The sequence below is a fragment of the Drosophila virilis genome, chromosome 2 (genome assembly GCF_030788295.1).
Source record: "Drosophila virilis strain 15010-1051.87 chromosome 2, Dvir_AGI_RSII-ME, whole genome shotgun sequence".
Lineage (NCBI taxonomy): Eukaryota > Metazoa > Arthropoda > Insecta > Diptera > Drosophilidae > Drosophila > Drosophila virilis.
Genome location: NC_091544.1, coordinates 8,127,773 through 8,150,421, shown reverse-complemented (window position 1 = coordinate 8,150,421; position 22,649 = coordinate 8,127,773). Strand labels below are relative to the sequence as shown.

The 22,649-nt window shown below is 43.5% G+C and overlaps 8 protein-coding genes across 9 annotated transcripts; 4 read left to right on the top strand and 4 right to left on the bottom strand.

Annotated features, from left to right (window-relative positions):
- The first annotated feature begins 112 nt into the window (after positions 1-112).
- LOC6629842 (palmitoyltransferase ZDHHC6) lies at positions 113-4,392 on the top strand. Its single transcript, XM_002054427.4, has 5 exons — positions 113-273; positions 1,248-1,432; positions 2,794-2,875; positions 2,942-3,459; positions 3,516-4,392. Exons 1-5 carry the CDS (start codon positions 213-215, stop codon positions 3,945-3,947), a joined length of 1,278 nt encoding a protein of 425 aa, XP_002054463.1. The 5' UTR covers positions 113-212; the 3' UTR covers positions 3,948-4,392.
- Positions 4,393-4,811: 419 nt separating this feature from the next.
- Positions 4,812-6,652, bottom strand: Dip-C (dipeptidase C). Its single transcript, XM_002054428.4, has one exon. The coding sequence runs from the start codon at positions 6,361-6,363 to the stop codon at positions 4,903-4,905; it is 1,461 nt and encodes a 486-aa protein (XP_002054464.1). The 5' UTR covers positions 6,364-6,652; the 3' UTR covers positions 4,812-4,902.
- A 572-nt stretch (positions 6,653-7,224) lies between these two features.
- pps (protein partner of snf) lies at positions 7,225-14,782 on the top strand. Its single transcript, XM_002054429.4, has 12 exons — positions 7,225-7,705; positions 7,773-8,189; positions 8,248-10,058; positions 10,115-10,581; positions 10,637-10,811; positions 10,889-11,419; positions 11,480-11,620; positions 11,679-13,493; positions 13,556-13,700; positions 13,767-13,969; positions 14,032-14,212; positions 14,274-14,782. Exons 1-12 carry the CDS (start codon positions 7,576-7,578, stop codon positions 14,423-14,425), a joined length of 6,168 nt encoding a protein of 2,055 aa, XP_002054465.1. The 5' UTR covers positions 7,225-7,575; the 3' UTR covers positions 14,426-14,782.
- A 62-nt stretch (positions 14,783-14,844) lies between these two features.
- Positions 14,845-16,048, bottom strand: Scgbeta (sarcoglycan beta). Its single transcript, XM_002054430.4, has one exon. The coding sequence runs from the start codon at positions 15,907-15,909 to the stop codon at positions 14,845-14,847; it is 1,065 nt and encodes a 354-aa protein (XP_002054466.1). The 5' UTR covers positions 15,910-16,048.
- Positions 16,049-16,383: 335 nt separating this feature from the next.
- Positions 16,384-17,250, top strand: LOC6629846 (c-Myc-binding protein homolog). The gene is made up of 2 exons (XM_002054431.4): positions 16,384-16,492; positions 16,558-17,250. The coding sequence occupies exons 1-2, from the start codon at positions 16,400-16,402 to the stop codon at positions 17,098-17,100; spliced, it is 636 nt and encodes a 211-aa protein (XP_002054467.2). The 5' UTR covers positions 16,384-16,399; the 3' UTR covers positions 17,101-17,250.
- A 753-nt stretch (positions 17,251-18,003) lies between these two features.
- On the bottom strand, positions 18,004-19,408 carry Pp1-87B (Protein phosphatase 1 at 87B). 2 transcript variants are annotated; one of them, XM_002054432.4, is made up of 2 exons: positions 18,226-19,408; positions 18,004-18,162 (listed from the first exon to the last, which is right to left on the bottom strand). In XM_002054432.4, the coding sequence occupies exon 1, from the start codon at positions 19,253-19,255 to the stop codon at positions 18,347-18,349; it is 909 nt and encodes a 302-aa protein (XP_002054468.1). In that variant the 5' UTR covers positions 19,256-19,408; the 3' UTR covers positions 18,004-18,162; positions 18,226-18,346. The 2 variants fall into 2 exon arrangements, with proteins under 2 accessions (XP_002054468.1, XP_015026923.1); XM_015171437.3 differs by having other exon boundaries at positions 18,004-18,159.
- An 80-nt stretch (positions 19,409-19,488) lies between these two features.
- On the top strand, positions 19,489-21,791 carry NANS (N-acetylneuraminic acid synthase). The gene is made up of 3 exons (XM_070207656.1): positions 19,489-19,699; positions 19,789-20,167; positions 20,246-21,791. The coding sequence occupies exons 2-3, from the start codon at positions 19,835-19,837 to the stop codon at positions 21,044-21,046; spliced, it is 1,134 nt and encodes a 377-aa protein (XP_070063757.1). The 5' UTR covers positions 19,489-19,699; positions 19,789-19,834; the 3' UTR covers positions 21,047-21,791.
- LOC6629849 (interleukin enhancer-binding factor 2 homolog) lies at positions 21,021-22,514 on the bottom strand. Its single transcript, XM_002054434.4, has 3 exons — positions 22,270-22,514; positions 22,067-22,195; positions 21,021-22,004 (listed from the first exon to the last, which is right to left on the bottom strand). Exons 1-3 carry the CDS (start codon positions 22,426-22,428, stop codon positions 21,108-21,110), a joined length of 1,185 nt encoding a protein of 394 aa, XP_002054470.1. The 5' UTR covers positions 22,429-22,514; the 3' UTR covers positions 21,021-21,107.
- Positions 22,515-22,649: the final 135 nt, after the last annotated feature.

Below are 22,649 nucleotides of genomic sequence, written 5' to 3'. Positions count from 1 at the left end.
TAGAAATTCGATCTTGGGAGCCAATTATCTTGCGAACCAGAATTACAATCGATTACGCATATCGATAGTATCGATTGTTTGCTGCCCAAACGCATTGCGATGCGACAGGCTGGCAACGCTGTTATGGTCGCTGTTTTTGTTTACCTGTTCGTGTGCTGAGCTCGACAATTTATTACCATTTTGGCCGTCAACATAAAAGCTATAATTAAATAATGAGCGCCGAAATATCTGGCTTTCGGCGTTTTCTACACTGGGGTCCAATAACCGCGCTGAGTAAGTTAAGCCGAACGCTTCAAATCGAATGCATGTGTAGCATACGCCCAAAGGAGTCTTAATCATAGTTAATCCCATTTCTGCTTATCTAAGTCTAATAAGAACGGACCAGTTTACGACATTTGCAAATTATTAAGTGCACACACAAAGTGAATGAACTGCAGCAAAAGAGAACCAGCAATTGGCCACTAACAAGTGTGCCACGCTAAGTTCCATCCCCCACCCACACACACGCTGCGGAATTCTTGTGTTTTGTCTGCAACGTAATATTGTGTTTCATATTCCGTGGCGGTCAACGCCGACGCTGGCGCCATTGAGCCGGCGCCCATCGTCAGTTGGATGGACGCATTCTTAAGGAGTGGCTCGTCATTTAATTCCCATAAAATGCTGCGCTAATTGCATTTTAGTTGCTGCTTGAATAAATTATTCCAATACTAATTAAGTACCGCGAATTAAACGTGGTCCGGCCGCAAATTGCGTGCAATTTGACTATTCAGGCCCATCTGGGCAGACGGTAATATGACCATAAAGCATCCGGTTCATGTTGTGGCAACCTTGATATTGAACTGCGATATTATTGTACATAGCTTAATTACTGAATTTGGCGCCGCTTGTTGCTGCACCCTCCCCTCGCCACTGTCGTAGGAGAAGGGATGGACAACGATGGCTATGCCTCTCTCGGCCGGGCTCGGCTTGCCTGCGTTAACCAAGTCAGTTAAAATACAATTGCCACCCTTGTGTTAACGCTTAATCAAGACGCGACATAAAAAAAATATACAAATAAATGTATTTCATTTCCGTGGCACGCAAAGAACCCTCCAAACAGTAACCCAACACCACTTGACGGACAAACGGCGTACATATCGATGTTTACATATATTGTGGTAATATGCAACTACAAATCTCTTGTTACCCGTGGAATGTTTAACCATGCGTACGATTTATAATAATGTTGATCTCTCTACCCATTTCAGGCATCATTAAATGCATAACGCTGACGACGCTTTACATGAACTCGATGTGGTGGCCACCGAACGAATCGTTTGCTGCCTTCGCACACCAGGCACTGTTCCTGCTGCTCTCCACGTTGGCCACATTCAATTACATCATGGCCACGGTGACAGGTCCGGGCCTGCTGCCAAAACAATGGCAGCCAAAGGTAAACCAATACAAACGTTGTCCAGCCCCAAGATCCCCGACAAAAGGCCCAAGCTCGCACCATTAGGCAACACGAAAAAAAAGCAACTATAAAACATTTTGTCGTGACATTGGCATGCATGGAAAATGTTTGTCAACTGGGTTCGCTCAGGCTTGTGCTCCCTTGTGGGTCACGATACCAACGTAGGGGCGTGTCAGCAGCAGGAGCAGCTTTCACAATATGTATATACATACACAAGTTGTATGCATAGTATAGTTTTAATGGCAGGTAAGGCCTTCTTTGGGCCAGTCATCGGATTTGAAATTAATATGCTGGGCTGCAACAAACGGAAATGCTTAATTTACTTAGTTTACTATAATATAGCACACTAATTTAGTTAGTGTGAGAATTCTAGAGCTAAGAATTATAGACGTAGAGCCAAACAAATATGGGCTGTTCAGTTTTAGGCTCTTACCAATGCTTCACACGGGCGAACCTACAGGGTTTGGTTCTTAAATCTGCTTTCCATTTCTGGCTCGTCACATTCTAATTAATTTTTAAATGCATTTTATAGCTAACATTATTTTGTCTAAATAATCAGCAGCATTTTATTCTATATTCCTTCAGTTTCTTGAAGTTAAATACGACACGCGCCCAAGTCTGCTCTCTCTCTATATATATATATATATATATGTATACTTGATCCTAAGAGCCTTCACAATTGCTTGCTTTCGTAAGCATGGTAAGGCTCCCTGTCCTTCAGCTGTTGACATGCTCTCACCTGGTCGCCCATTTATGCCGCGTCACTTCTGGATCGGAAATTATTGTTTAGCACAACAAAAAAGCCGTGCCAGCCACTTGTTTGCATGTCCTTAGACAGCCAATCTATGGGGGGGGGGGCAAATGCAACCGGGCAGCTCATTCATGCACGACTCTCTGCCTACAAATGGGTCAGCAAAGTTGACGGCATCGCGTGCTTAACCCGTTATCGCCAGTTGGCGCGTAATGCAGCAATTAGACGCTGCTGCAATTCAACTCAGAAGTGGACGATAAGCTGAAGCACAACAGACGGCCAAACAAATCTGCTGACTGTTGACGGCTGGGGCGGTGGCAATTTTTCGACACCAATCAATTGGGGCACGTAGCGCACACCCTCCCCTAATAACTTATGGCCAAAAGGCTGTCACGCGAACGTAAACGCAGCCACCACGGAGCCGTGCTCGTAATGCAATTACCCAAAATTTGCATAAATGTTTTGTGGGCCCCAGGCCAGACGCAATATGGGCGCAGGTTAGCTTGGTTGGTTGGGTCATTTAGTGAGCTGTGAGGAATACATTATTAAACTTATATATCACGCATATTTCATATTTTAATTTGACAAGGACCCCAAGGACACGGAGTGGCTGCAGTACTGCAAGCAGTGTGAGGGCTATAAGGCGCCGCGTTCGCATCACTGTCGCAAATGTAGGTGAACCACAGTAAATACTATGCCAGCCTTTAATCAGACTAAACAATTGCAATTTCTTGCAGGCAATCGCTGTGTTAAAAAAATGGACCATCATTGCCCATGGATCAACCATTGTGTTGGTTGGGCCAACCATGCCTATTTCTGCTACTTTCTGCTCTTCTCTATACTGGGCAGTCTGCATGGTTCCGTGGTGCTTAGTTGTTCCTTTTATCGCGGCATTCACCGCTATTACTACCTGACCCACGGCATGGCTTATTTGGCCAGCGTACAGTTTACTATCGGCAGCATTGTCATGTGCATACTGGGCATGGGCCTGGCCATTGGCGTTGTGATTGGACTGGGCATGCTGCTCTTTATACAATTGAAGACGATCATCATTAATCAGACGGGCATTGAGCTCTGGATTGTAGAGAAGGCGATCTATCGCCGTTACAAAGCCGACAGCTATGAGCCATTTGTTTATCCATACGATTTAGGTTGGCGGCTTAATCTGCGCCAGGTGTTTAACGACGAGTGTCAAAAACGCGGTGATGGCATCGAATGGCCAGTGGTCAAGGGCTGTGATCAATACACGTTGACCGTAAGTGCACGACCAGTTTGCGAAAAACATTTTCAACTTAAAAACTTCTCTCACAGCGCGAGCAGCTGGCCCAAAAGCAGGAGAAACGTGCCCGAACCCGCGTCTACAAGTGTATAAGCCCTGTTTCAGGTCGATGGATGCCCATCTGCTCACAGGGTTGGCGCATCTGCATCAATGCACCCTGCACAGACGAGCCACGCATTCGCCTACAGCCCGATGACATCATCAAGGTGACGCGTTTTCGCCGGCACTGGCTGTTTGGTGAGCGTGTGCCCAGCGAGCTGGAGCACACAGCTGTCGCGCAGAAGAGGCGTCAGCGTAAAGGTCCCATACGTGGCTGGTTTCCACGTCGCAGTGTCGTTGCCATTACCGAAATGCCGGATTCCGATAGCAGCGATGATGTTAAAACCATTAAAACCTCGACTAGCAATGGACACAGTCATGGAAAGCAACAGCAACGCAATGGACTTAGCAAAAAGTATATGTAGACCCAAATGGGAGCACACCGAGACAATTTCAATTACAATATACTGCAAATCGGCTTGTAAATAGTGATAGAAACTCTTTAATGGCTAGATTTGATCAGGTTTTATAAGCACGCAGGTTAGATTATTAGCTGAAAGCCAATATATAAATGATGATGTCTCGAATGATTGAAACGGATAGTATGAGGAATGCGAATGAAAACAAAACAATGAAAATGTAATTTTTTGGATGGCAATCTGGTGACAGGTGACACGTTGCAAATTCAAAGTTATTTTCATTTTTTTATGCAATCTTTTTTTTTCCTTTTATAAAATTTTACAATATTAGTACTTCGGCCTTTGTAAAAATAACTTTGGACAAACTAAAACAGTTTTCGTTTTCCTATTATAATTTAACGTAAGATTTAAATTATATAATTTTTTATACAAATGTACCTTAGATTTTTGATTTGCTCTCTCTTTGCATTTTGTTGTTGTTTTTTTAAATAATTAAAAGAGTTAATTATGAACTAAATTTAAAGCTGGCCATGTCAAAGTCAATGCTGGCCCGTTGGTCAAATACCTCAAACTAAACTAATATAAATATTAGCAGCAATACATTGCTAATAAAAGACAAAATAATGTTCGGTTTGGGTCGAGCTGAAGCTCTGCCTGAAAATTGCCAGTTGGCATTGGAGCAATTTCCTAGCTGCTCATTTAACTAATTTAAGGCACAAGACCTAAAATATGGCTTTATGCTTGTTATACACGCGCACTTTTGCTGTAAATTACAAAAATTAATATACGCCTTGCACTTGTTTGTTTTTTTTTTTTTTTTAATAGCAGTAAAAGATTAAATTACTTTAGATTTTTACTGGTATACAGTAGTTAATGTATAATAATATATATATTTTATATTTATATATGTATTACATATAGGTATACGAAATTATATTATAGTATACCATTATTTAAGAGTTTATTTGGAAGCCATTGTCGCCTCGATTTCCTCCACAGTGCGTGGTACAATTGCAAAGTTCTCGGCACCCGTCTCGGTAATCAGCACGTCATCCTCGATGCGCACGCCGCCAAAATTGCGAAAACGTTCAAACATCTCCACATTGATGTATTTGCGTATTTGCGGATCAGCGAGCGCCTTGTCCATAAGTTGTTTGATGAAATAACAGCCGGGCTCAATGGTCACATACATGCCCGCTTTGAGGATGCGAGCAAAGCGCAACTTGCTTAGCCAGGGCTCGCTGGGACGGCGAGGCTCAGTGGGCAGGTAGCCACCCACGTCGTGGACATCGAGGCCAATCAGGTGGCCCAAGCCGTGCGGCTGAAACACTCCGGAGAGGCCAGCCTCAAGCATTTCATCAACATCGCCGTTTAGCATGCCACCAGCCTTGAGGCGCTCCAGGAGCACCCGACCGGACAGTTTGTGCATATCCACCCAGGAGACGCCGTCACGCGCGGTCTCCATGACAGCATTGCGTGCAGCCAGCACCGCATTGTAAATGAATTTTTGATCCTCTGTAAATTTGCCATTTGCCGGAAAGCTGCAGGTGATGTCAGCGGCATATCCACAATAGTTGGCGCCCATATCGAAGAGACACATTTCGCCGTTTTGAATTGGTCGATTGTTGGGTGCACCAGCGTGTCCATAATGCAATATGGCCGAATTGGTGCCACTGCCGCAGATGCAGGTGTATGACGCGTGCCGGCAGCCGCCCACGGCATAGGCATGATGCAAGAACACAGATTCCCCCTCATATTCCATACGTCCAGGGCGAATGAACTGCATAACTTTAATGTGCGCATCGGAAGACACCTTGGCCACATACCGCAAGACCTCGATCTCCTCCTTGGACTTGATAACGCGACATTCCGAGAGTATGGGATAGAGCAGATCACAGTTTGTCACATATTTCTCTTTGCCAGCAAAATCCGGCGGTTGCATTGTGAGGCCGCTATCGCTGTTCGTGCCACTTAACGTTAGTATAAGCTTGGGTGCGGCCTTCTCCAGATAGGCTTCGAGTTCATCGACATAGTAGACCTCGTCCACTTCGTACATGGCCTTGAACTCCTCTGGCTTTAGCAAGGCGCCCATCCATGTCTCATACTCCTCGGGCAGACGGGGCACAAACAAAACGGAAGTTGGTTGAGCCGTCTTTACATCAATGCTAAGTATGCCGTAGCAGCCGGGCTCCTTGGCGCCAAACATGTACTGGAAGTAGGACTCCTGCCGGAACACATAGTCAACATCAGTATTGTACAGGCTCTGATCCTTGCCACCCTCTAGAAGAATAATCAGTTGACCAGAGCCTAACTTAAGGCTATCCAGTGAATTGTCTAGAATTGCCTTGCAGACTTTGCTCCTATTGTTTTTGAACAATGTCATCGGCACCGCGTGACAGGATCCCATTTGAAAGCAAGCCATTTTTTCCTAGCGCTACGATTATGAATGCCGGGGAGCAACTGGTGTGTTTTCGCCCTGATTAGCTTGTCAATATCTACATGAACCACTTGTGAGCTGCAATAAATAAGCGTTTATTATCGCTGCTTTATTTGTTTTTGTTGATTCTTTCTTTATTGTTCTGCGTGTAGAAATCTCCACAACTGGACTGCGGGAAAGCTTTTTGTAGAATCTTGGAGCGAAATGCACTAGCAATATATCTGTTTGTTTATGTGATTTGGCTTTCTTTACTTGGCCTGTTAACTTAACATTTTACTAAGATGTTATCTTCAGTGGGCGGTTATGTTGTGTAGCAATTCCGCCGTTACTAGACTTCTGCTTTGCCTATATATTGGTCTACTTAAAAAATTAAGGGATTTTTCCAAGAAAAGTTATCTAGCTAGCGTCTAGTTAGAGAGTATAGGGTTCAATTAAACAAAAAAATTTAAATTTCCCAGCTGCTTTGTGAATAACAGTGCTTGTTAACAGTGACACTTATATAGCAAATATCGATATTTTAGTAATAGAGACTCATAACTGTGATGCCTTTTCTTGATCGCGTCTTGGCTAAATTTATATTCCAAACTAACAGTCCACAAGTTCTTTGGTGTGTTATTGGCTTAACGGTCTGAGAGAAATGCATTCAGCGTATATATTGTTAATGACCATATAAACATTATTTAATTTAAATTATTTCATGCGAAATTTTGTATTACAAAGGTTTCCTTTTAATTTGATATAATCAAAAACGAACACAATAAGAAACAAACAGCAAAAAGCGCGGGGAACTGAAACTAGTTCATGTTCACGCTGTGATACAATGTGCACATCTCTCTTGGCTGGAGCTGGTCACACTACATTCTTTCGTCGAAGTAAAATTTTTTGCAAATTCTATTTTCATATTTTTGAATAAAGCATTTTTTAAAGTGCAATAGAGCGATTTTTATTGTTGGAGTGAAACAGACGAATTCACTGCAGTCCAACTCTATTTTTAGATATACAGAGCTGAATTGCTCTTAGCAAATAGTCCTACAGCTGCGTCACAAGTTCCAATGTCGGCGTCACAACGCGGCCGCGGCATGAGCAAACAAATTAATGTCAACGCTCACAATTAGAAATAGAGCACGCAAAACGAGTGGAAAAACGGATCTGATCTGGACTGAATGCACAGTAGCTGATCCATGAAGCATTGCTGTCATGTCTAGTTCTGTGTTTAGCGAGCCGCCCAGTTCCCGGCCAAATGGAGCCGATGGAGATTCCAACCTGGTCGTGGTATACACCAAAAATGGCATCTCATTTGACGAGCGTGCCATTGAGAATATTATGGGTAAGACAATTTAATATCTCTGTTCTCGTACATGTACATGTACATATATCAAATAATATAATTTTAGAGGAAAAATCAATTGCGAGCATTAGTGTTGTGCGGCTTACATCGCCTACGCCGAGCATGGTCGATCAAGAGGAAACCGAACGTCTGGAAGAGCTGGAGCGTTTTCTTGAAGCGGCAACTGATCGCGAAGAATCGGATACAGATAATGATAGCCAAAGCGGCGGTGATGAGCTAATAAGTGAAAAGGATCATGTTACCGGCGATGATAATGACAACACCGGCTGCGAAAATAATGGTGACTCGACGGAAACCGAAGCGGAGGTACCTAAGGTTAAAAAGCGCCCCGGTCGCAAGCCCAAAGCTCCCAAAAAGCAGAAAAAACGTCGAAAACCTAAAGAACGCCCACAAATTGTGGGGCTCAGTGTCGAACAGTTCTACGCGGAAAGTTCTGCCGATTTGGTGGTGAAAAATGCTCTGAGTATGTAGTTTAATATTGAATTATTTGCTTAACTAATGAATATTTCTAAAAATTGCAGAGTTGGCTGGTTTATCTATATTCAAGCGCACGCCGGAAACAGATGCTTTGTTAGAGATTATTCGAAACGATCACAACTACACTCCATTCACGTCGCCCGAACAAATGAAGGCACAGAAGACGGCAGAAAGAATGGCTTTGGAACGGCAAACAGTTCAAGGACGCAAATTCATTGTTCACACCCAATCCAATGTGAAAATGTTGAGCGCTAAAAAGCGATTCCAAGTGGTGCCTATTAAACAGGTACATACCACAACGCAGCAACCACTCAGGCAACAACAGTTACCTCCAAAGCCACCACAGCAGCAGCAAAGGCAATCGCAGCAGCTTCTCAAGCAACCAACGCAGCTGCACAGGCAGCAGGTACACAACCAGCTGCAGCAGCCACCAGCAACCAAACAGCAGCAGATAATTTTACCGGGGCCACGGTCAGTTCGTAGTACTGCCAACGTGATAAGTCCTGCGGAGGAATACGTAGAGGATGACGAAGATGCAAACAGCTCGGCAACTGCTGATGAGGAGAATGGCGATACCGAGGAACACAGCGAGCCGAGTGACGCTTCTCGTGAAACTGACAACGATCGAGACAGTGATATTGATTTCAAAATGAACAATAGCCGAAGCGCGAACAAACGTAGGCGCATTAAGAAGTTTTCCAGGCGATCCCAGTCGCAGTCTGCGCGTGGACAGACAGTGACTACACCAAAGGCGCAACAACAACAACCAGCACAAAGTTCACTTCCACATTTCAAGCGACGCAAGGAACAGACGGATAGCAATTTATCTGCACCAGCAATTGGCCAGATTGTTCAGCTCAATACAAAAGCGCCACCATCAGTAATTGCCTTGGGTCGTAACATATTGAGCACATCATTTCTCAAAATGCGCCCAACCCACAAAACCCTGCCACCAGCCACAGCATTATCAAATGAGGCAAACAGAATGTCCGCCTCCGCGGTCGCTGCCAAGATGCGGAGAGCACCGTTTGTGCAAGTGGGTCGTGTAGTGAATGTGCCACCGGGCGGGTTCGCGACGCCGCCGCAAGAGGTTAAAGAGATTATTATAAATAAGAATCTGTCAAGCCCCAAGGGTGTATTCACCAATCTCAACAGTCTACTGGCTGAGAATAACAATACGGCGGTGCAGACATCAACGCCGGACAACAGCAAACAGATCCTTTTAAATACGCCCAGCACTCCCAAGCCGAATATGAATCCGCTGCCAACGCCGGCACCGGTATCTTCATCTTCTAAGGGCTTTATGCCCATTGGCGTGGAGACGGCTTCCTCTCACAAGCTACCCGCACAAATTGTTATCGAAACGCATCAGAGCTCCTCGGAGCTGGCTGCTGAAAACGACAAACAACTTGATCTCATTGACTCTATTGTGCAGGATGAGTTGCTGAAGGCATCTTTTATCGAAAAACCGCCCGCCACAGCCGATGAGAACATACCCAAACTAGTTAAAATGCTAGAAAGCACCGCCGCGTGTCTGGATCAAGTATCCGAACCAACAATGAATGCGCTCAATGTCCCACAACAACAGAGTTTCGATGGTAATCTGGTAGCCAATGCTGTTGTGGATAACATTGATATAGACAACGCACGTTTGCTGGAAACTCCAGACGAGGATGAAATCACCGCGGACTTCCTTCAGCATGTTGTGGGTCTCATAGAGGAGGACAAACAATTTGAAGCCGAGGTGGTCAAGCAGGTGCTGGCGAGCACTGAGACGGGCGCCCTAGACGCAATTGCCAATGTTGTGGCGCCACCAATCTTCGATGTTGCCAGCCAGTTGTCAACAATTGCTCAGGTAAGTTTTTAATAACAATTAACAAAAATAATACTTTAATACATGCTTCTTCGTAGCCGCTGCTCAATGATTTTCCCGCCAATGTTGTAACAAGTTCTTTGAGCAATTTGCCCATGGCGTGCAGCACTCCCGCTCGCTCCACTGGTACGTTAACGTTGTCATCCCGCCCTGAGACGAAAATTGTGCGAGGCAATGGACGTGTCATTTATCTGCCACCCATCGAGGCGCCCACAACTCGCGCCAAGCGTCGAGCTCAAAACTTTCCCGTGACAGTGACAACAATGTCAGACATTAGTACCACGTCGCTTACAGAACCAAACCTGGATAGCAGTCACTTGACCAGCAGCAGCTTAGATAGTGACAGCTTTTCGTCACAAATTGGTGGCGTAGCTAGAAAACAGTTACCCAGAGAATCCGCTGGGAGTGTTAGGCGGCCTAGAAGATCAAACAAATCGAATATTAGCAGCGAAGCTAATGATCCGGAAGCCTCGGAATCTCAAGAGGACGATGATGATCCCAATAAGTAAGCATTCTGTTAAGTTCATTCTATGCGATACTAAAATTGCTTTTGTCCTTAGGCTATGGTGTATCTGCCGTCAGCCACACAATAATCGATTTATGATATGCTGTGATCTATGCGAGGATTGGTACCATGGAACGTGTGTTAGTGTGACAAAGGCCATGGGCCTGGAAATGGAGCAAAAGGGCATTGACTGGAAGTGCCCCAAGTGCGTTAAAAAACAGGAGGAGAAGGTGACCATTAAAATACTTCTTATAAGATTTGTAGCGTAATCAAGTATTTAATCACACCAATATATCTACTCATACAGACTCAACCACGCATCACAGACATGTTGTTACCCAAGCAAATTGTGGATCCAGCCGAGTGCGTGCAACCAAACGAAAGCAAAGCAACTGTTGAGCTTCTGGAGCTTACGCCCAAACTATCTCCGACCGTTTCCGGAGAATCGGTAACATCGGTACCCACAAACACAAGTAGCCCGCTTGTGAAGCAACAAAAACGGCAGCTGCTCAACAAGCCCCAGCCGAGAATGCATCAACAGCAACTGCATTTCATCAAGCTTGGCGGAAGCAGCTTCACATCCAATACGGATGTAATCTGTGTGGTATGCAAGCGTCCAGCCCGCGTCAATTCGGTTTATTGCAGTGACGAATGCATTCGCAAATATGCACAGACCGCAATTCAAGCACAGACCGTACCGAAGACGCCGGAGCCGACGCAGCAAACAGCTGCTACGCAACCACCGCTAGCAAACGCACTTGAAGCCAAAAAGAACAAAAAGAAGGATCTGTTTGAGGATGTGCTGCGCCAGGCCGATTCCATGTCAAAGGTTGAGCGGGTATGTGAACTGGTGTAATAAATATTGTAAATATTGTAATATTGTAACTCAATTTGCCAGATCAATGTCTTCGAGCGCCGAAGCGGGCGTGCAATAACGGGTCACTTAGCGCCCACCGCTCAGCAACTAAAGAAATGGCTGCAGGACAATCCCAGCTTTGAAGTAGTGCAGCCTGGCAGTCAGCAGGCGCAGGAAATTGAGGTAGGCAAGATGAAGATATGTATATATATATAATCCAATCTAATCCAATCTTCTCCAGAAACGTCAAAACAAACGGCAGCTAGAGCACTCTACCCCAGAGATTATCACAGTAAAATCTTCTTTATCGTTACCCACACAAAAGACACCGGAAAGTCCGAATAGATCCTTACAGATGCTACCAGCTATGCCCAGCATGGCAAAAAAGGAGAAGCCTGCCGGCAAGGCGACAACTACGCCTAGTCGTTCACCCGAAAAGAGCAGCACGGAAAGACCTGTGAGTAATTCCCAGCCTGAACCCATACGTTTCAATGTGCGACGCACGCTTAAGGAGCAATTGCTGTCGCGCATTAAGGAGGCGCAGGCGGCAGAGTTGCCAACAGAAAAGTCCGATTGGCTGACGGCGGCGGAGGTGGAGAACTTTGTGAAGCGAGTGGAGTCGGAAATGTATCATTCGTTTGGGCGAGATGTGAGCGCCAAGTACAAGTCTAAATATCGATCCCTCATGTTTAACATCAAGGACCGTAAAAATAAGACGTTGTTCGAGAAGATTTGTGCCAAACAAGTAGAGCCCAAGCAACTGGTAAGAATGACCCCTGCTGAGTTAGCTAGCCAAGAGCTAGCCAAGTGGCGTGAGGAGGAAAATCGACATCAGTTGGATATGATTAAAAAGTCCGAGCTGGATTTATTGTCATGTGCACAGAACTACGTGGTAAAGACGCACAAAGGTGAAGAGGTAATCGAATCCAAGCTGGATGTAACACTGCCAGAGGAGGAGTCAGAGTTGGAGGCGAACAAATCAAAGTTCGATAGCTACGACAGCAAGAAATCATCTCAATCTATCATGGACACCTCGCCCGCCACAGAAGTTAATAGTAAAGAGAAGTCCTCTAGGTCGCGGGAAAAGGAGCGAAGCCGTGACCGTGACAGAGACAAACGGCATAGGAGTCACAAGCATCATCATCACCAAAGTGGTAACAAAAGAAGCCGCAGCCGGTCAAGCAGCAGAGGCCGCAGTCAAGAAAAACGCAGCCATAAAAGGCACCATCACGAGAATGAGCTGGATAAAGAGAAAGAACAGCCAACACGGGACAAGCCATCAAATAAGGAACACGCCGAAAAAGTCCAATCCCCGCTGCATAAGAAACCAAACGACAAGAAAGCTGAACCCCCCTTGGTAGCTTTTAATTTGGTTGATCAAATCCTGGAGTCGGAGAAAACCGTGGAAGAGGCCGCTAATCTAACGCAGCCCGTCAAGCAAACATTAAAATCATTGCCTGTAGCCACAAAAACAACAGCAAAAATTGAAGTGCCAACGCCGACTTTAGATAGATACGCTCGCTATGTACAGGGCCTGCCCAACCCGGCAATTTGGACTGGCAATTTGAACATGGTGGATGTCACCAACTTTGATGTGGTCATTCATTCCGTACATGGGGATACCAATCAACTGGATAAGCTACTGCCCATCAATTTGGATGTTATTGGTCGCATAACGCGTGTGAATGTCTGGGAATATCTCAAAAAGATCAAGAAGAGTCCCACCAAGGAGATTGTTATTGTCAGTTTGTTTCCTGCAAGCGTCTCAAACACTGTTAGATTTGACAGCTTTTTCGAATACCTTGACTCACGACAGCGTCTTGGTGTATTGGGTGCCGATTCGGAAAATATTCGAGACTTTTATATATTCCCCTTGGGCACCCGTGATAAGTTGCCCACAGTGCTACACACATTAGAGAGTGTACCCTTCTACGAGGATACGCAACGGCCAAACACGCTGCTCGGCATCATTGTGCGTTGCCTGAGCAAACGTTTGGTTAACTTGAGCCAGACGCTGCCCCTACCATTAACCACTGCCAGCAACAAAACTGCAAAGGTAGCATTAGATTACATATCTGAAAGATGTTGACTATATTTTTTCCCGTTTTCTTGTTTCAGAGTTCCAGCAAAACACGCGTTAGAACAACATTCACGCCTCCTAGCAGTCCGAAGCGCAAGCATAGCACGCACTCGACCAGCTCCAAGGACGACGAGTTCGATATTGACGCCATTATCAAAGCGCCTATTGCCAAGCTGCAAAAGTGTGAGTGCTGTGAATATTAGCTAAACCCATTCGTCAGCTGCAATAAAAGATATTGTTCAATTCCAGCCAACGTTTCGGCGGAAGCACTGGCTAGCATAGATGATCCGAATGCGCCATATTCGCCCGGAGGCAGCTCTGACGACAATGATGATTTGCCCACATCGGCTCCAGGCAATAAGAATGACCTGGAGCGCAAAGTAAATGAAATTAATAGGCAAATCGCAGCGCAGCGCATGGAAATAGCCGGCCTCTTAAATGTAGAGCCATCTGTGAGTGCCCCGAGAGCATTGCAATTAAGAATTGCCCTAAATAATCCTGTTTCGATTCACAGATTCTAGACAAACCCTCGTCATCATCCAAAATGCTAGCCAGCATATCAATACCGCCTAACCTGACGAAGATTTTGGCTAGCCTAAAGGAGAAAAGTGAGTCGCAAACAAGACCAAAGTCAAGCGAAGATGAGGAGTACAATCCAGAAGATGCAATAACTTCAAACAGCTCATACGGCATGGGTAAGAGGGTGGATTATAAATTGATTTTGATTTGAACATCATCACCTTAACAATTTTTTAGCTACTAAAAGTGCAGTGGGTGCGACAAAGGCTAAAAGTCGCTTGGCGCAGCTAAGTGAAGCAGAGCTTCTTAGTATGGTGCCGGATAATATGGTGGATCTAACGCCGACAAATTCTGCCACTAACGATGAGCCCCCACCGCCTGGTGTTTAGGCTAAGGCTAAGCGCAGTACGGTTATAATAATCATAATTTAGAATTTACGTGTGTACTTGACTAGCTTTGATCTACCTAATCTTAGTTTTGAATGGAATTCAATTTATAAATATCCTTTGATTTTCACCTATCATTATGTACATTCACGTTCAACGAATTGAATACCATTTCTGTATTATACCCAGCAATCGAAACAATTGAAAAGATGTCTGTGTTTGGATACAGTTGGTTTTTCATTTTATTAAACACACAAATTCGGAAATTGTAGGGTTTCCTTTAGGCATACCAACTAACCTTCTAAGTTCTTGTACATTTTTCCTAAATACAAATAAAAAATTGCTACGTAACATTCTTAATAGGGATAGTATAGTATAGTATATAGTATATTGATATTGTATATATTGTTTTGATTGCATACTTAGGTCATCTGACATGGATCAAACTGGCTATCGAAATGGGCACAAGATATTTTTGGTCCATTGTGCACTCTGGGAATGGCTATACGAAAGAGTATGCCAATCGGCATGCATACGCAAATCTTGTACTGTACACTACCAGTGCGAAGACCCAGCTCCGAACTGACAATCGGTATGCGATCCATGTCTAGGAAAATTCCTTTGCCTGCCTCCAATACTGTTGCGCCCTGTGTTGAGTTAACCGAGACGTGATGCTTGACATGCAGCTCTATGATAGTCCCATCGAGGAACACGCCCTCGGAGCCCTTGATGGAAATATGCCCGTCACTATCTATAAGCAAAGGTGCGTTAATGGGGCTGGAAATGCGGCTAACACTGGCCACCTTGGTTTGTAGGCCACCATCCACTCCATCAGGTATATTGTATTGTGGGCGGTGCGTTGTAAACAATATCGATTGATCAACTGGATCTTTGATTTCAAACACATTGGCTTCTATGGCAATTCCCGCCTTGTCGAGCACAACTCGATCGCGTTCGTTCGGGACACTGGAAGCGGCACCATTACCATTGCGAAAGACTCGTAAATGCACTCCACTGTCCTCGCCATCGCTGCTGATCGTTACGGGTACATCGGAGAAGCCGTGAATTCCAATTGTATTCGTTTGGATGCGATCCAAATCGGTTTCATCATAGAATTTAACTAAATCAACTTCCGGAATAAGCTCCATGCCCTGTACACCCTTGCCCAAACGTAGCACACCCATAATTGTGAGAGTCAGGATCAAATTGCCAATTGTCAAGATTAGCAGGACTACGACAGCGATCCAAAATGCAAAGCTATTACGTCTTTTACGGCTGGGATGTAAATGGGAACAGCTATCATCATCGTATGCACAATTGAACTTCTCATCGAAGAAATTTACGGTGTCCGTCTTCGAATCAATCCGGGCCAGATCCATGTCGGCAGCTCCAATAGGCAGTGTTACGGATAAGGCAGTTTCCGAGTTTGCTTCGTCTGAGTATGATGGCGAAGGGCCTCTTATAAAAGTATTTTCAAAAATGTCCATTTTTCGTTCTAGTAGACTGCTGAACTGTCTCTTGCCAACTTATCTGCTGTGTGTATGCGGTACGAGGAGTATATATAATTCAAATTTAAACGCATGCGCATTGCACAGATTAAACCAGTTTTGGCGCCAAATTTAAACGTCCGAGGGGTAAATGACATACAGGTTGTCGGGTACAATTTATTTAAAGATTGGTTAAATTTGTAACCTATCCAGCTGGACATTGTTCATAAACCAGCTTAAACAATTTAATTATATATATCATAACCAATATTTTTATTTGCTGAACACTCTCTCTATACATAATAATAAATCAACTAGTTAACAATAGTTGAATAAATTCTTTCAATCCTAATGATGAGTAATTAACCGTATTTAGACATTTAGTTATTTAATTGTACTTGGTAATTATTAACTATTTTTATTGCGCAACTTAAAAATACGTGTGAAAAGTAACTAAACGCGGCCCATTAGAAAAGAGCGAACGATAAACATGGTTCGCTCTTTCGGTTCGATTGAACTTATTCCGAACGATTCGATTCAACTCCAATCTATATTATTTCATTTTCGCAACATGTCCTTTAAGGTAAGATTAGAATATAATGTAAGTAATTTTCTTGTATGACAGCTTTTTATTTGAATATGATGCAGCCAATTGATCCGAAACGCGATGAGATTCGTCGCTATCTGGAACGCGGAAGCGTTCTCGATTCACTTACAAAAATATTTATACGTGTAATTAAGGAGCGCCCAGAAAACCCAATGGAGTATATACAAAACAACATTGGCGTGGTGCGGCATCAGCACGATAAATATGAACGCCTATCACAGGATCTACAGGAGGCGAACGAAGAAATCCAGCGTTTGCGTGCCATTATAAATAGCATTAATCCAGAGGTGCTGCAGGGACAGGGTCAGCACGCTGCCGGCGAATCCGATTCCGAGCCAGTGACAGTTGCCGTGCAAGTTGAGGACTCTTTCGAGTCGGAGATCACGCCAGAAGTCAAACCGGCTCTATCTGAAGGAAACAAAGTAGAAAATGCAGCTGTTGACAAAGCCGATAAAGAGTTAAGCGCCGCCTTAGACAATTGCCACATTGAAGAAAACAACATGGCTGCTGGCAACACGATCGATAATACAAAGCATAGCATATCCGTCCAAGCTGAACCCGGCCACACTGATAATACCGAGTGAATCATTATACTAACTGGCTAAGCTGACTTAAAGCATACCATTAGAATGGATTCTCGTAGAAATGTTACCAGTTTGTAAGACTAAGAAGTGTTTTAAGGTATTTTCCTAAATATTAATAAAACGTGTATGAAGGCACGCAAATTCCTTAAATGGCTTCAAGTATTTGATAACTATAGGCATATGAATGTCGCATTAGTGGGTTTTTTAAATATTTATTGAAATCAATTTTATAATTCATACACGTGGTATATCATTTGCTTATTAATACAAAGGATTATTGATAAGACATATTAATAATAGTAAGTTATTTGTTTTGTTTTTTTATCTCTTTTTTTTTTTAAACACATCTTAAAAATGATAAACATGAAAAAAATAAAATTGTACATGTAAGCATGGATCGAATTACAAGAGGTTCATCATAATTGAAAAATGAAAACGGACTTGGGCATAAAATAAGACATGGACCAGCTGTACCCAATGGTTGGCTGCAATGTGGACGAACATAAACTGATTTTGTATTTCGAAGGTCAAAACTTAGTGTTTACTTTTACTTTCTTGGCAAGCGTTCACTCTTTGATTTCTTTCTTTCTTTCTCGTTTCTTTCAATTTTTCCATTTGTATGCCATAGTTTTAATTTAATTATTTGTTTTTTTTTTACAAAGCCCTACTACGTTTATTTTGACCGACTGTTACAGTCGCCTTGATCGTATGTCTATGTGAAATTAAATTGATCTTGTACTAACATTTTAGTCTCGCGTTTAAATTGGACAAAACTATTTGAACATGCATGTGTGCATGTGTCGATATACGACTATTGTGGATAGAGGTGTGGTTGTATGGTTATATGTTAATCGAAATAAATGGTTTCTACGTAAATGATGCCTGTTTGAATGCATGCGAATGTTTTGTAATTGAAGCAAATCTCTTTATTTCTTAAAAGGTCAAATGTTGTCCAGGATTGGTTTGCATTTTATAAAGTTTTTTACTGGACGCAGAGCGTTCGGTTCTTCCCTCTCTGGCCGCATAGTCGGTGCTAGGTTTGTAAAATTAGATTTGCCCCTGCTGACGATAGAAATGTAGATAAGAATTTGATAGGGAAGTCAATATGTTAGTCGCTTTACTTACGTTGAATTATTAAATTTCTTATTGGTTTCTTGCCTGCTTTGTAAAGAAAATTGTTTGTATGTGTATGTGTGTGTGTGTGTGGGTGTGTGTGTGTGTGTGTATGGGAAATTTATTGGTGTTATTACTTTTTACGCTTGTCTGCCGGTTTTAAAATCTGGAATGAGCACATTAGAGAGTCATCCACAGACATCATTGCGCCAGCATTGTCAAATTCGCCGCAGTAATTGGGTGCCGAGAAGAGTGTGACCAGCTGACGCTTTGCAAAGAACTCATAGCCATCCTCGACGACCTGATGGGCGCGGCAAATGAGATCGAACTCGTGCTTCTCCAAGAATTTGGCCACAACCTCAGCGCCAAAGGTGAAACTGACGCCACGATCATTCTCGCCCCAGCCCATGGTATCCTTATCCGGATCGGACCACAGCAAGTCGCATAAAAGACCCTGATCTGGCACATCGGTGGGACGCATAATGCGTCGGATTTGCTCCATCGACGAAAGGTCCGGGCTAAGACCGCCATGGCAACAGAATATCTTCTCATCCACAATGGCCGCTACTGGCAAGCAATTGAAACAATCAGTAAATGTCTTCCACAATTTGATGGTATAGCGGCGCTTGCACTCGTCATAGAATCCATAGATGCGGTTTATGCTGGCGCATTCGTGGTTACCGCGCAGCAAGAAGAAGTTCTCAGAGTATTTGATTTTATAGGCGAGCAGCAAGCAGATGGTTTCTAGCGACTGTTTTCCACGATCTACGTAGTCGCCCAAGAACAGGTAATTTGATTCCGGGGGAAAGCCACCATACTCGAAGAGGCGCAGCAAATCGTAATATTGGCCATGTATGTCGCCGCAAATCTTCAATGGTGCTTCCAGCTCCAAAAGTATGGGTTGCGAGAGAAATATCTCTCGCGACTTCAGACAGAGGCCACGAATTTCGCTCTCGGAGAGCTGAACATTTTTGCCAGGCCGTGCCCCACGCACTTCCAGAAGTCTTGATATGATGCTGTCGATATTCATAACATCGCCCATGTTTCTGTATTGTTTTTTGCTGCGCAGTTACTGTGCTTGAATTTTCCACCGAAGAATGGCAAGTAGCTCTGATGTATATTTTTCACTATAAATATTTTTCACAGCACAGCTACTACCAGAAAATTTCTCCAGTGTGCCCACATTTCACAAAAAAAAAAACAGGAGGAAGTGAAATGGGCAGTTAGTCACACATTTCACAAGCAGTGTGTCCCACTTGCACTCACAGGGTTGCGCCGTTGCCCGCCATATGCGTCGTTTGGCTATTGTTGGCGTGGTGCAAGCAGGACAACTATGGCTCTAATTTTAAGCACCTTGCCAACTTGATTTCAAAATACTATACGGCAACATCATTAGCGTGCTATAAAATAAAATTTAAACTATTTAACGGTTAAAAAATACTGACCAAATATATTAGCCAATTTACCAATTTCCATTTAATGTAATGTAAGTGTACGTCTTTTCAATAATCGAAGTTTTGTACACAACTATTTTTTTTCTTTGGTCACACAATCGTGAATGCTGTCTCACTTAAGCTTTGCGCTAAATTAAATTGGTTAATTGAATCAGCGCCTGTTAAAAATGTTGCTCGAAATTATTACTAAAAAGGAATGTAATGAGGTATATTTAATTGCGGAAATTGGCCAAAATCATCAGGGTTGTCTTGAAACTGCCAAATCGATGATACTAGAGGCCAAAAAAGCGGGTTGCAATTGTGTGAAATTTCAAAAATCCGATTTGAAAGCGAAGTTCACCCGTTCCGCCCTTAATCGAACATATGAGAGCAAACACTCTTGGGGTAAAACCTACGGTGAACATAAGGAATTTCTTGAATTCTCCAAGGAGCAGTATCAGCAGCTGCAAGCATATAGTAATGAAATTAAAATTGGTTTCACTGCATCTGCAATGGATGAGGTAATTAAGAATGCCTTTGATTATCACAGTTGGTCTAGTATCTGTAATAATGATATTGTTTATTTTTGAATTTTGCAGCCCTCTTTGGACTTCCTGGTCGATTTGAAGGTACCCTTTATTAAGATTGGTTCGGGAGATGCGAATAATTTTCCACTCCTGACAAAAGCTGCAAGTCTCAATATACCTCTAGTAATATCGACCGGAATGCAAACCATGCAAACAGTTGATAAAATCGTAGAAATTATGGAGCAAGCGGGCAATAATCAATATGCATTGATGCACTGCGTCTCTGCCTATCCGACTCCACCGAATGACTGCAATTTACAAATGATCGCAACACTAATGCAACGTTATCCCACTGTTACCATTGGTTACTCTGGGCATGAGCTGGGTATACGCATCACGGAGGCAGCTATATTGACGGGAGCTAGGATAGTTGAGCGACACTTTACACTGGACAAGAATCAGAAAGGCTCCGATCATCGCTGCTCTCTTGATCCCAGCGAAATGTGCTCGCTGGTCCGCTGCATAAATGAATTTAAGCATAACGCATATATTTCCAGCTCTAGCCTCAGTGCTGATCAAGTAGTTACAATCTTGGGTGGCGGAAAACAGTTGGAGCAAGCACTACAAGAAGGTAACGGAAAGTACAAAGTTATTTTAGAGAGCGAACTGCCTTGTCGCCACAAATTGGGTAAATCAATTGTGGCTGCTCGAAATCTGGAGGTAAGGCAACAAATTCAAGCGACTGATTTAGCAATTAAGGTCAGCGAGCCGTCGGGTATTCCTGCAGAAAAATATTTTGACATAATTGGCATGAGGCTAAAGGACAGTGTCTATGAAGATGAGCCCATTACTGAGAATATGCTGATACCATAAGTCAGCGGCGTTTATTGATTACGTTTCTTAATAAAATGTAATAAAATTCCTATTGACTAGTTTATTCAGCTGCGTCGTCGCTGCCTACATCCTCATTTTCATTCTCGATCATTTCAATATCTTCCTCAAGATCACCTTCCTTTTTGTCGGTCGGTTTCTCATATACGGGTTTTAGCGGCGATACAACTACTCCGTTCCATACGGACATTTCGCGCACAATGCTTGTGTTGCCCTCCAATCCAAGTATGTGCTTGTATCCACCGTGGGCTAATACTCGCAGTAGTGTCTGAGCCGTATAGCAGCATACGTCCTGCTGCTCGAGAGTCATAGCTGTGTGGACCCGAATGTGACCTGGCTCGGTGGGGTCGGTTATACCCGCAGATCCTGGAAGAAAGAGTCCAGCAGACAGCAATTGAAATACACGACGAAACGCCAAATTGATAGGCAACGCTTGGCGCGATGGATTGTTCATTATTGCCAGATGGGCAATCAAATCAAGCATCCAGGCGGAGAGTGGTGAAAAGGCTTCAAATCGCTTTGTCAGATCCTTTAAAATACGTATGAGGACTTTAATTGACGAATGGTGAGCATTCTCCTCGAACCAGCGAGTATGACGTATTGCCGCTAAATGGCTCTGCATCAGCTTATGATCCAAATGTATTTCCGGCTCGAGTTTACGGATGTTCTGCGGCAATGTGGAAATAAGAATGCGCACTTTGGCTTGCAAATTGGCCACATCGAAGCCTCTGTCGTGTATTTGTATGGTGTGTTGTTCACCCTTGGTCAACACTTCGGTTTTCATGCTATTTTTTAAATCAGTCTCCACCTTCTTGGCCAGCGCTTCGCAAGCTTCTTTAGTAGGCAGTGTTTTAAGGATCACCACAACATCTGCCACATTGTTTCCAGTGAGGATAGTGCCTTTTTTGAAAGATCCCACTTGCCGCACTTCTTCCAATTGCTATAGTGTAGTATATTATTAAATGTGAATTTATATGGGTTTATCTTACTCTGGCAACTTACACAAGTATTGAAATCGCCTGGCGCAACGACTAAGTTATCTAAAACAGCTTGCACCTTAGTTACCAAGTTTCCAATTGCCGTCTGCTCGGCCGGAGTTGGACTAAGATCTTGGTTGCGTTTCAATAGGGCCTAATGAAAGCCAATGTAAACAAATACATGTTTGATTGTATTCATATAAATAATTGTATTATTATCGATTTTACCGCAGTCAAGGCAGAATCATCCACAGCCGGCGAGACTTTGGGAAACACAACTTCGGCCAAAGTTAAATCAAATGGATGACGAGGTACAAATGTTTTCTTGAACGGCGGCCGTATGCCACCGCGCATAGGCCTGCCGCCTCGAAGCGCTCCACGTACCATACTTTTATTATAATGAATAATTTTGACGAAATTTATTGCAAACTGAACCAGCAAGTCCCACTCTACGACAGTTTTCAATGCATTGGTCTAGGGTTGCAATAACGATAGTTCGAAAGAAATAATTGTTTAATATTGACCGAGTTCCATTAAGAAATAATCGAAATATACCACCGGTTATTCACTTTGAGAAAGTCACATATACCAAAAATCGTAATTTCTTT

Bases quoted from the DNA above. Each gene is read 5' to 3' on its own strand.
- LOC6629846 (XM_002054431.4), top strand. From the start codon at position 16,400: ATGGTTCGCTCTTTCGGTTCGATTGAACTTATTCCGAACGATTCGATT. The intron at 16,493-16,557 runs GTAAGATTAGAA...AATATGATGCAG, and splicing joins TTCGCAACATGTCCTTTAAG to CCAATTGATCCGAAACGCGA.
- NANS (XM_070207656.1), top strand. From the start codon at position 19,835: ATGTTGCTCGAAATTATTACTAAAAAGGAATGTAATGAGGTATATTTA. The intron at 20,168-20,245 runs GTAATTAAGAAT...TGAATTTTGCAG, and splicing joins CTGCATCTGCAATGGATGAG to CCCTCTTTGGACTTCCTGGT.
- Dip-C (XM_002054428.4), bottom strand. From the start codon at position 6,363: ATGGCTTGCTTTCAAATGGGATCCTGTCACGCGGTGCCGATGACATTG.
- LOC6629849 (XM_002054434.4), bottom strand. From the start codon at position 22,428: ATGGTACGTGGAGCGCTTCGAGGCGGCAGGCCTATGCGCGGTGGCATA. The intron at 22,196-22,269 runs GTAAAATCGATA...GGCTTTCATTAG, and splicing joins ATGATTCTGCCTTGACTGCG to GCCCTATTGAAACGCAACCA. The intron at 22,005-22,066 runs GTAAGTTGCCAG...ACTACACTATAG, and splicing joins CAGGCGATTTCAATACTTGT to CAATTGGAAGAAGTGCGGCA.
- Scgbeta (XM_002054430.4), bottom strand. From the start codon at position 15,909: ATGGACATTTTTGAAAATACTTTTATAAGAGGCCCTTCGCCATCATAC.
- pps (XM_002054429.4), top strand. From the start codon at position 7,576: ATGTCTAGTTCTGTGTTTAGCGAGCCGCCCAGTTCCCGGCCAAATGGA. The intron at 11,420-11,479 runs GTATGTGAACTG...TCAATTTGCCAG, and splicing joins CCATGTCAAAGGTTGAGCGG to ATCAATGTCTTCGAGCGCCG. The intron at 13,970-14,031 runs GTGAGTGCCCCG...TTCGATTCACAG, and splicing joins TCTTAAATGTAGAGCCATCT to ATTCTAGACAAACCCTCGTC.
- Pp1-87B (XM_002054432.4), bottom strand. From the start codon at position 19,255: ATGGGCGATGTTATGAATATCGACAGCATCATATCAAGACTTCTGGAA.
- LOC6629842 (XM_002054427.4), top strand. From the start codon at position 213: ATGAGCGCCGAAATATCTGGCTTTCGGCGTTTTCTACACTGGGGTCCA. The intron at 1,433-2,793 runs GTAAACCAATAC...TAATTTGACAAG, and splicing joins CAAAACAATGGCAGCCAAAG to GACCCCAAGGACACGGAGTG. The intron at 2,876-2,941 runs GTAGGTGAACCA...AATTTCTTGCAG, and splicing joins TTCGCATCACTGTCGCAAAT to GCAATCGCTGTGTTAAAAAA.